The sequence below is a fragment of the Salmo salar genome, chromosome ssa04 (genome assembly GCF_905237065.1).
Source record: "Salmo salar chromosome ssa04, Ssal_v3.1, whole genome shotgun sequence".
Taxonomy (NCBI): Eukaryota; Metazoa; Chordata; class Actinopteri; order Salmoniformes; family Salmonidae; genus Salmo; species Salmo salar.
Window position 1 is genome coordinate 29,176,969 of NC_059445.1, and position 12,229 is coordinate 29,189,197.

Below are 12,229 nucleotides of genomic sequence, written 5' to 3' on the forward strand. Positions count from 1 at the left end.
TATATATATATATATACACTGCTCAAAAAAATTAAGGGAACACTTAAAAAACACAATGTAACTCCAAGTCAATCACACTTCTGTGAAATCAAACTGTCCACTTAGGAAGCAACACTGATTGACAATACATTTCACATGCTGTTGTGCAAATGGAATAGACAACAGGTGGAAATTATAGGCAATTAGCAAGACACCCCCAATAAAGGAGTGGTTCTGCAGGTGGGGACCACAGATCACTTCTCAGTTCCTATGCTTCCTGGCTGATGTTTTGGTCACTTTTGAATGCTGGCGGTGCTTTCACTCTAGTGGTAGCATGAGACGGAGTCTACAACCCACACAAGCGGCTCAGGTAGTGCAGCTCATCCAGGATGGCACATCAATGCGAGCTGTGGTAAGAAGGTTTACTGTGTCTGTCAGCGTAGTGTCCAGAGCATGGAGGCGCTACCAGGAGACAGGCCAGTACATCAGGAGACGTGGAGGAGGCCGTAGGAGGGCAATAACCCAGCAGCAGGACAGCTACCTCCGCCTTTGTGCAAGGAGGAGCAGGAGAAGCACTGCCAGAGCCCTGCAAAATAACCTCTAGCAGGCCACAAATGTGCATGTGTCTGCTCAAACGGTCAGAAACAGACACCATGAGGGTGGTATGAGGGCCCGACGTCCACAGGTGGGGGTTGTGCTTACATCCCAACACCGTGCAGGACGTTTGGCATTTGCCAGAGAACACCAAGATTGGTAAATTCGCAACTGGCACCCTGTGCTCTTCACAGATGAAAGCAGGTTCACACTGAGCACATGACAGACGTGACAGAGTCTGGAGACACCGTGGAGAACATTCTGCTGCCTGCAACGTCCTCCAGCATGACCGGTTTGGCGGTGGGTCAGTCATGGTGTGTTGTGGCATTTCTTTGGGGGGCCGCACAGCCCTCCATGTGCTCGCCAGAGGTAGCCTGACTGCCATTAGGTACCGAGATGAGATCCTCAGACCCCTTGTGAGACCATATGCTGGTGCGGTTGGCCCTGGGTGCCCTCCTAATGCAAGACAATTCTAGACCTCATGTGGCTGGAGTGTGTCAGCAGTTCCTGCAAGAGGAAGGCATTGATGCTATGGACTGGCCCGCCCGTTCCCCAGACCTGAATCCAATTGAGCACATCTGGGACATCATGTCTCGCTCCATCCACCAACGCCACATTGCACCACAGACTGTCTAGGAGTTGGCGGATGCTTTAGTCCAGGTCTGGGAGGAGATCCCTCAGGAGACCATCCGCCACCTCATCGGGAGCATGCCCAGGCGTTGTAGGGAGGTCATACAGGCACGTGGAGGCCACACACACTACTGAGCCTCATTTTGACTTGTTTTAAGGACATTACATCAAAGTTGGATCAGCCTGTAGTGTGGTTTTCCACTTTAATTTTGAGTGTGACTCCAAATCCAGACCTCCATGGGTTGATAAATTGGATTTCCATTGATTATTTTTGTGTGATTTTGTTGTCAGCACATTCAACTATGTAAAGAAAAAAGTATTTAATAAGATTATTTCTTTCATTCAGATCTAGGATGTGTTGTTTAAGTGTTCCCTTTATTTTTTTGAGCAGTATATATACATTATCCCATCACTTAACAAGACAACACCTCTCACTATAGCCATTGGTTGCACTGATGCACTGCCTTTAAATAACTTAGTAAAAGCATTGATACAGATGTAGGATCTTAATGTGAGCCAGTATACTACAGCTGGAAAATAATACTGCAGCAACAGGAAATGTGAATTATTATGTGGATTATAACTAATGGAAATGTTGGTAGGGGGTGATACATTTTTGTAAGGAAAAATCAAGCCTGCAATTTAAAAGTGAAAATTACAAACTTCAGAAGTGTTTTTAAATCTCAAATACACTACACATTTTTGTAATCCTGCAACATGGTGGTCAGTTTTAGGTCTTACATCTGTACTTCACCCAGAAGGGTGCCAAAACGTTAGGTCAGCAATGAGTTATAATGAATAATATGTATTTGGGAGTGTGTGACTTTCTTTCTTTTTTCAGTTTTCAATAGCTATTAAAAATCTTCAATTCATAGAAAAGCAACCTCCAGCATGTTTATTATGCTTTAATAAGTAAGAGGAGTAACTGATGAAGAAGAGGAAAGAAACTGTCTGATGAGGAAGAGGAGAGTAGCCTAACTGTCAAACACAACATATAATTCATATTTCAGTTAACAAGAGTTCATCCTTCACAGAAGAAGAGAAGTCCCAGTATAGTGAGTTAGTTCAGTGTTTATTTAATAATAAGTGTCCTAAGGTCCTATCGACACATGATACTACTAGCCTATAGAGGGTAAAGATAAGTGGACCACGGCTGCTTGTCAACTAGCATCTTACTGGCAATTAAATAGGCCACAATCCGTGTCCACTAACATTGCTATACGCTTCAAAAATGCTAGGATATTCTGGAACTTGCTAAGTAACCAATTAAAGGACGTTATATACATTTCTTAATTCCATTATTTTACTTTTAGATTTCTATGTATTGTTGTGAATTATTATATGCTACTGCACTGTTGCAGCTTGTAACACAAGCATTTCGCTACACCCGCAATAACATCTGCTAAATGTGTGTATGTGACCAATAAAATTTGATTTCATTTGATTAAAAACGGTTTGAATAAAAGGACCACACCCTTGGTTAGTTGAAAATAAGCTGTGAATAAAGTTAACTAGCCTATCCCTTTAAGAAATAAAAAAAAATATATATTGTAGAAATGGGCTGAGCTCTTCTGTAATAAATGATTTAGAAGAATGAACAATTAGGCCTATTCATAATCAATAGACCAACGCTATTATACCATCAGGTTTTTAGGGAGGTTTTCACCAACTGATGACCAATGTGCGTTATAACACCACAAGAAAACAAAAAAACTGTGTGAAATAAACATTTACTTTTCTTTAAAAAAAGATGGATTGTACAGTACACAATATCCACAATCTTTAAGTATTTATTATGAACACATATATAAATAAAGACAACACAAAATAGTAACCGGATTCTATTTACAACGTATGTTGCGTACTGTGCAAACTGAACGCATTCGCGTGCGGGTGGCCGTTAAAAAAGTTGAAGTAGTGATGGTCAAGTCCTTGCACTGGTGACAGGTAGCCACCATGGTGCTGTTGCGTCGGCGCGGAAAGCGGCACCGTTGGGTACGAGATGGTCGGGCTGCGCGCTGTGCTGTGCCAAGAGAAGTGTCCGGGTGGGCTCTGCTGAAACACGGAGTCGTTGGAACTGTGGCTCTGGAGTGACTCCGGGGAGGAGTGCAACTGGCACAGATAATCTGCCTGGTCTGGCAACGTGCCCAGGGAGCCGAACACCGGCTCGGTGGCGACCCGGGACTTGGACTGAAGAAAGGCCAGGATCCTTGCGTACTTGATGTCTTTGGTCTCAACCCTCTCCTCCGTGGTCAGGTAGTGCACCAGGTTCTTCATGCACTCGTGGTAGCCGTAGTGGAAGTAGTTGGCGAACTCCCCCAGTAGTTCACCTAAAAGGAATCCGAAGAAGGGACGATTAGACAACACACAGAAACTCCAATATTCTTTAGGCTATTACATTCAAATGTGAGGATATATTTACGATATAGACTACAGTGATGATGATTGACATTACGACGATAAATATGTCAACGAGACAGCCGGAATGAAGTCAAGGAAAATGGAACGGGATACGGATGCGCTCTGGGTGAGAGCCCCGGGTCCGTGCGCTTTGGAGCGGACAGGAAAACTCACCCTTTTCTCTGCCCCGGGGGAAGTCTGCAGAGTGGAGCGCTCGTAGATACTGAACTGTCATCTCCAGAATCTCGGCCTTCTCCAGCTTTCCAGAGTTCTATCGTCAGAAAAAAAAGATATTAGAAAAATAATATTACGTCGTTTAAATACACAAAATCAAACAGATGGCAGACATGATGTAGGCTACGCTATTTGTCACGCATAGCAAGGATTTAATGCAATGAGTAGGCTGTATAAGACATATATTTAGCCAATATTAAACGTTGAATAAGACAATTTAGGCGATTGTTTATGAATTGTGAATAATATTATTTAATTGTACAATTGTACTGTATGCTACCTGTTTCGCGCGCGCCATTGGCACGGTTTTCCCCAGTTCGTTTAGGCAGCGGTTGATGCGATCCCGTCTTCTTTTTTCTATCACTTTATGGGAGATGGGAGTTCTCTGTTGAAAAATAACAACGCAAATGATTAGACAAACAAACATAATCAACAGTAGGCCATGTCTAAAGTGTATAGATCTGGAAGCCTATAACAAAAAGCTGATTGAAACTAGAATGAAGACGAAACTACTTGGAAACCAAACGGCAAAGAGACGCATAGCCTTGCCTAGCCACCTTGGTGCGCTTTGGTGCACTAGAGCGCAACAGCGCTAGCGAGCATCACATGGACCAAGGCAGGTGCCAAAGCTCAAACACAACCATGGAGTATGGCACACATGTGCTTCGAACCGTCAGTTATACTATTGCAGTGACAACTTCAGCCACTTTTCTTCTTTAAATTAATGATTTACATTTTTTGTCGTTTTTGCTAACTCAAATGTGTACTATATTGGTTACGTTTTCGCTAAAGTGCGCAAAAGCATACTAGGCTATCCGATCAATTTCCATGGACCCAAATGTAGCCTTTGACTACACATAGACATAATGATGGTACATTATGAGTACCAAAGTAAATTATTGTAATAAATATAAAAATAACGACTAGAAAATGCCACGGTTTCCGAGTAGGTTTCCATCCCAGAGCGCAGAAGGGGAGCGCCTACCTTGCGATCCTTCATCTTGGATGCCATCCTTTAGCAAAGTGCCGATAAAGTTCTAATTCAAAATAGTAATGCCGTGAGGCAGTTTGGATGTGTGTTCCTTAGCTTGTAGACTAGGTAGACTGAGAGGTGAGCTGAGAAGCTGCCCCTTATAAAGCGATCATCCGAGGGACTCCAGCATTCATGGTCTAAATTATTCCGTAGGATTAAAGAGCAAGCTTCTAGTAAATGTGTGCATTTAGGATCAGTTTAAGAACAAGTAAAAAAGTCTAAAGCCATCGGCTAGCAGGGGGGCAGACTTGCTTTGTTCATCCACGTGGCTGTTCAAAAGACATGCACGTGATTACTTTTAGAATATTATTTGCATAGTAACAACCCAGGCGGGAAATGTGAATTGAGCGTTGGGTTCGCCTGATCCGACCAGGCGCAGTGCGCGCACTGAAAACAAAGCCGCCGAAAAAAGACCCCTCTTTCTTCCAACTCGCGTTTCTCACACGATCGCCTGTTTACAAATCCCAGCAAGCGAACTTAACTTCCATCCAAGCCCTGTCTGAGTTTTAAGGCCTGTCCAGTGCCATTAGAGTAATTAAGTAAGCCTTTAATAGGCTGTTCCGCCAAGTTCAAGGGAGATCTTTTGGAGACGGAGTCCCCCGTTTGTTCTCCTCGTTTCTCACACGACTTGGTGACACGTCCATCTTTTATGAGAGATGGCAAGCTTTTTGTTTACATTCTTTATTTCGTGAGAGTCCTAGGCAGGTGTGTGATGGGCCTGGCACACGAGCGTCGCCTGCGTACCGGCCGGCGTCTCCAGCAGTCTTTGGCACACGAGGGTTACCCACCACCGAGGACTCTTTGGAGAGGCTCAATTTGTATCCTATTATCCTATAAGAAAATGTCTATTGAGTCGAGTGAATAGTTTCATTGGCCTAAATTTTAATAATGCTGTGAAAGAAAAGGGAGAAATAAAGAAGAATGCAGCTGGTGTGAACGTGCATTATCCCCGTCACCTGCGTCAGGGGTAGCCTGGAGACCCCTATTCATTTGCCTAATTTCGGTCAACTTAACAAACTTTGGGAGAAATTATTCTGGTATTGTTGTGAAGGGTGAAGCTTTCTGATCGAATTAAGAGCATGTTTTGATCCGGTAAACGTCATTAGAAAGAAAGAAACAATCGCGTTTAAAGGGGCCTGGGTAATGCGCCAAGTGGAGACGCCAAAGCGCAAACTTCACAAAGGAGCCTAGTAAATACCACAGGGGACTTTTGTACCCTCACATTGCTCAAGTTTTCCCCAACAAAGGGCATTATTTTATACTTGAATACATTTCGTACAACAATTGTCTATTTTCTTCAAACATATTTTCACAGCAAGTTTAACAACAGGTTTATTGTGTACGCTCCGTCTCACAGATTCAGCCTTGGGTCTTCATGCGCCAAAACCGTTTGCTCGTCTGCTTTTTTTCATCAAGACGTTTTAATCTTGAAAGTTTCGCCGTGTTTCATATAATTGATCCTGTGTGCAACTTTGGAGAGAAAAAAAGAAATAAAAGAAATAGAGATTAAATAAAATATAAAGGATCCCAGGACTTCTAAAGTGTTGGAGACTTTTATAGCACCACTAGAGAAAGGCGCCGTTGAACAGGACTGGGGCATTAAATCCCATTACTGATATTGTGAATTTTTTAACACGTCTTTATACATGTGGTCTTTGAAATAAGAACAACAACGTTTTTATGACTTTTTATTAAGTTTTATAGTATGACTATTTTCTGTCGAAAGTCTAAAACGAGACTTTAGGAACTATAAACGTTGGTTAAAGACAACGCGTCATAGAGTTTTCTTACCGATCATTGACACGTTTTATAACTATATTTTATTTTTTCAAACGTTAAATTACACGTTTTCTAATCACTGTGGTACAAATCGAGTTATGAGTTTGCTAATTGATTTGTTATTGTCATTTGTACGATTTACATAGATGTAAAACAGGCATGGTGCACTGGTGGATGTTTGGGCACTAGGACTACTGCGTCTCCATGCTGTATACTCCATATATCATAATGCTCCATACTATACACATGTTAAATGTTCAGATCACGTGGGTTGTTTAAAATAATGATATATATGTTTTCATATGGCGTTATTTGTTCAGTATTCTAACCACAATAAAACAACTATCATATTCAGTCATCTGATGTATGAAGCCTAATTATTTATTAATACCATAAAATACAATAATTTAAGGGGAGCTCAGATTATATATTAGGTTCTGCATTAAACAAAATTAATAAGTGCATAAGAGCAGATCAAGTCCACGACAAACTCTATGTATGTATTTTGCAATAAATAAAAGAAGATGTAAGCACCAAATGCCTTATATAGGTCATGTAAAATCTACCTGGTCTCAGAGCATTTCATTTTATTCTGTATGTAAATCAGAGACACACCATTTAGTATGATATGTTACGTTTTGTATGGGATGTATTCATTTTTGGATGTCCATTACCCAGTTCATATGATATGTTATGAATTACAATTCATATTATATTTTACAAATTTGCAAAATATATATGTTAAGAATTTGCAAAACATACAATATGTTTCAATTTTGGCTAGGTGGCTAACAATTATGTTAGTTAGGCTAGGGGTTAGGGTTAGGGTTAAGGTTAGGGTTAGTTTAGGAGTTTGGTTAAAGGGTTATGGTTAGCTAAAAGAGTTAAGGTTGGGGTTAGGGGAAGGGTTAGCTAACATGCTAAGTAGTTTGAAAGTAGCTAAAAAGTAGTAAGTAGTCAAAAAGTTGCTAACATGCTAAAGTTGTCTGTGATGAGATTCGAACTCGCAAACTTTGGGTTGCTTGATGTTCACGTTACATGCTCACCCATCCACCCTGACCAACCATCCTACTTTCGTTTTTGTGTTTTAAGTAACCATCTGTCTTATGTAACCATTCAAAACGTAACATAGCATACTAATTTGAGTGTCCCAGATTTACATTTACTATGTTACGTCTAGTCTATGAGACCAGGCTGGTAAAATATGCCAATAGATTATTATCTGAGCAACATAATACCACCAACAGCAAACACATAGTATTTTCTTAAGAAAATGCACAGTTATACATTAGAAGTTGAGTCATATTAATTTTCAATCGAGGGAAGCGAAGTGGGCGGGGGACCATTGGGCGTTGCAAGCATGGACGAGAGGGAGTGAAGATGGCGGAACCAAAGTTGGAACTTTATGCAAATAATCAGAGACATAGTTATGCTATTGACCAATCAAAGCTCACTATAGCTTCCAGCCCCTACTAGCCTAAGTGGAGTTGCCATTTTAAACCTAGCTTCCTTTTCCTCTGAAAACCACATGTAGAAACTCTGCTCAGGCGTTTCTCTTACGCCTGCTATGTTAGGTTAAACCCCTACTGGATTAACTGTTGATACCTAACACTGCCTAGTATACTTGCTAGCACCCACATGAGGGCAAAGCTATCATGGTTATCCAAAAGTTAGCTGAAAGTTAACATGAGTAGGGTTGATCCAAGCGTAAACAGTTTAGGTGCAAAGTCGATGGCAGGTTAGAGTGGGTGAAAGGAAGAGAAGATCTAGGCTACCTAACAGCCTGAATCCATGTAAAACAAAATCATATTGGCAGCGGTTGCATTCCACTGGGCACAGATGTCAGTTCAACATCCAGTTTTGATTTAAATTTGGTTGTTGTTAACTAACGTGAATTCAGCAAAAAATGTCATCCTATCATTGGATTTAGGTTAAAAGTTGGGTGAAAGAAAATCCCATAAATCCCATAATAAGTTGCATAGACTCACTCCGTGTGCAATAAAGTGTTTAACATGATTTTTTAATGACTACCTCATCTTTGTACCCCACACATACAATTAACTTTAATAAGGTCCTTCAGTTGAGCAATGAATTCCAAACACAGATACAACCACAAGGACCAGGGGAAGTGTTCCAATGTGTCACAAAGAAGGGTACCTATTGGTAAATGGGTAAAAAAAAAAGAAGGAAAAAAAGATATTAAATATCCCTTTAACCATGGTAAAGTTATTAATTAGACTTTGGATGGTGTATCAATACACTGAGCCACTACAAAGATACAGGCGTCTTTCCTAACTCAGTTGCCGGAGAAGAAGGTAACCGCTCAGGGATTTCCTTCCTCTCCGGCAAACAGTTGCAGAGTTTAATGGCTCTGATAGAAGAAAACTGAGGATGGCTCAACAACATTGTAGTTTCTCCACAATACTAACCTAATTGAAAGAGTAAAAAGGAAGTCTGTACATAATACAAATATTCCAAAACATGCATCCTGTTTGCAACAAGGCACTAAAGTAATACTTCAAAAAATGTGGTAAAGCAATTCTTTTTTTCCTGAATACAGTGTTATGTTTTGGGCAAATCCAATGCAACACATTACTAATTACCACGCTCCATATTCTCAAGGATATTTTTCATAAATGTAATCGTTACGGACTGAAGAAACGGAATGGCTTTAAGCATAGGCAAACTCCTAGATGAAAACCTGGTTGAGTCTGCTTTCCAGCAGACACTGGGAGATGAATTCACCTTTCAGCAGGACAATAACCTAAAACACAAGGCCAAATACACACTGAAGTTGCTTACTAAGAACAGTGAATATTCCTAAGCAGCAGAGTTACCGTTTTGACTTAAATCTGATTGAAAATGTATGGCAAGACCTGAAAATGGTTGTATAGCAATAATCAACAACCAATTTGACAGAGCTTGAAGAACTTTGAAAAAAATAATGGGCAAATGTTGCACAATTCAGTTGTGAATAGTGCTTAGAGATTTACGCAGAAAGACTCACACCTGTAATAGCTGCCCAAGGTGATTCTAACATGAATTGACTCAGGGTGTTGAATACTTATCTAATGAAGCTATATTAGTGTTTTATTTTTCATAAATGTTTAAGGCACTGTATCATAATCGCCCTGCATAACGTTATTATTGAATATTCCAGCAAGTACCATCACGTAAAATGGGAATCAACCAATGTTTCTCTTTAAGTACAATTTAACATACTCATCAAACGAATGTACTAAATCATGCAATTTTTATTTTTATTTTCTTTCATTACAATAATATTCTACTTATATAGGTTAAAAACCTAATTATAAGAACTGAGTAGGCATATGAGGCACTCAATATGTTTTCAACCTATTTCTGAAATGATTAGTTGTAGGTATAAGAATGATTCTTACGAAAAAGGAAAAAAAATCCAGTCCTTATGGTAATGAAGTGTCAACCACTGGACGCTGCGTTGTCATGCGCTGCGCTGTGACCCGCAATGACCTATCGTGAGTCCCAGACACCAATCCTTTAGCTTCTCGCGCCACCCTGAGTCTGATCTGCCTCAGTTCACACGCTCACCATTGTGTGTGAAAATCAAATAAATAAGGAATACAAACAGAAATAATACATGGTGAAAATAATGATGGTTGAATGCAAATCATCAATGTTATCATATTACTGGTTTTTTTTCATTCACTTTGGCACATTTTTTAGATGTATGTGGTACTATATTAAAAAAACTAAGTACAAAACTCTAAACTGATAACAATTGTAATGCCCCTATCTTTTGATTGTGCATTCTTTGCGTTTTCACACAGTATTCCCCCTGAGTCATTCATGCTAAATCAAGGTTTTCTGTGAAATACCATGAGAACATTTTGTTTAGTCACCAATTCATCAGATAATGAATGATAGGCTCACCATTTAGTCATTTTAACTAGGCTACAATTTACCGTTTTTTTCAATGGCTTTGGTGCTATTTTCAGAAGTATGCCTATATGGGGAATTTTCAAAACTCCAAACTGGTAACCCTTGTAAAACAGCAAATCCTGTATTCAAAACATGTTATTGTGTATTTATATTGTTTGGAGACATCTTTCACCACACAACCTTTGATCCAAAATATAAGTTTACTGTGAAATACCATGAGAACATTGATTTAGTCACCAAAACACAACATAATGATATCTTCTCAATTGAGTCCTTTTAACAACCATTTAATCCAATAGAAAAAAATGCATGTTTAAAAATTGCCCTTTGAATATAATATGCTACACTACTGTAAATTACAGTACATTACACTGTTTTCACATTACACAATTGCACTACCCATAAACATTTCCTGAAAATCAAATTTCCATAATTTCTATGCCATGTGTGATCAAAGGTGTGATCACTGAAGACATCATTCACAATCAGTGATGCAACAAAGTATTGTTCAAATATAATGACAACATAGGTGTACTGTAATCAAGTGAAACAAATTAAAGCCTGACAAGCCTGTCTTGAGGTTTGATTTATTTTTAGGGCAGCCATATTCTACAGGCAGACCGCGGTCCAGATCCGAACCCAGAATGGGGTCAATGCAGACCCAGGGGCGGAAATCCCGGGGGGGACGGGGGGGACACGACCCCCCCATCCTGGGAAAAATATGATTTGTCCCCCCCAATATATCACTGAAACATAACTATGTAATTTAAATAATATTAATAATACGCAATGAAAGCAATTGTGCTGATTATAGACACTTAATAGCGCGTTTTTAAGTTTCAAAAGATTGCAACCCCCCCACTCTTTGCCTCACAATGGTTTGATCCACTGCCAGTTCCTTAGCTTGCTAGGTAACAGAGAGGTCGTATCTACTGTCTGAAAGGCACTCAATGCACGTAACTGGCGTGAGGTTAATCCAGTCAATCGCGCACACACACTAGCTGAATATGCAGAGCTAGCGCGCAAATATTAACTATTAAGCTAGCTAGTACCTATTCCATTTATGTGGCGTCGTCAAAGATGGAATCAGCATGCAGATGATGTAAGTTAGTGCTTCAAAGTCCCTGTGATAAGGTTAGCGATAAACTGAAATCCAAACTGAACAGAACTACACTCTCTTCTACCATTGTCTTAAATATATTTAATGGTCTCGTTGCAAAAGCTAAATTGTCGCAAGTGAACTTTTATTTATTTAATTTCACCTTTATTTAACCCGGGTAGCAAAGATTATAGCAAACACCACTGAAACGGAATTGGTGCTCACTAGCTTTGCAAATTCAGCTATTGTTGGAAGCCAGCCAATATGAAACAAACTATTAAAATTACAAAAGGTTGCAGCATATGTTGTGTAAATGGTGAACTCATACAGCTGTCAACTCTTGTCATTTTAATCCGTTTCACATTTGCTAGCTACCTTTTAGATCGAAGCCCAAATAGAATGATAAAAGATAAGATGATAGAAGCCCATCTCCTACTGTAAATAACCTACACACTGTGTGTGTGTGTGTAGCCAGCCAGCCAGGTAGAAAAATGGCAGAAAAATAAAAGACGGACATCAGAGTATTTTTCAGTACACCAAAACGCATAGTAAGAACCCTA

The 12,229-nt window shown here is 39.9% G+C and overlaps 1 protein-coding gene across 1 annotated transcript; it reads right to left on the reverse strand.

Annotated features, from left to right (window-relative positions):
* Nucleotides 1–2,975: 2,975 nt before the first annotated feature.
* helt (helt bHLH transcription factor) lies at nucleotides 2,976–4,972 on the reverse strand. The gene is made up of 4 exons (XM_014195539.2): nucleotides 4,823–4,972; nucleotides 4,118–4,222; nucleotides 3,778–3,874; nucleotides 2,976–3,533 (listed from the first exon to the last, which is right to left on the reverse strand). Exons 1-4 carry the CDS (start codon nucleotides 4,847–4,849, stop codon nucleotides 3,049–3,051), a joined length of 714 nt encoding a protein of 237 aa, XP_014051014.1. The 5' UTR covers nucleotides 4,850–4,972; the 3' UTR covers nucleotides 2,976–3,048.
* Nucleotides 4,973–12,229: the final 7,257 nt, after the last annotated feature.

Excerpts from the sequence above, each read along its gene's own strand:
- helt (XM_014195539.2), bottom strand. The coding sequence starts at position 4,849 with ATGGCATCCAAGATGAAGGATCGCAAG. Across the intron at positions 4,223-4,822 it reads CCAAGATGAAGGATCGCAAG|AGAACTCCCATCTCCCATAA; the intron begins GTAGGCGCTCCC and ends ATTTTTCAACAG. Across the intron at positions 3,534-3,777 it reads CCCCCGGGGCAGAGAAAAGG|GTGAACTACTGGGGGAGTTC; the intron begins GTGAGTTTTCCT and ends GATTCCTTTTAG.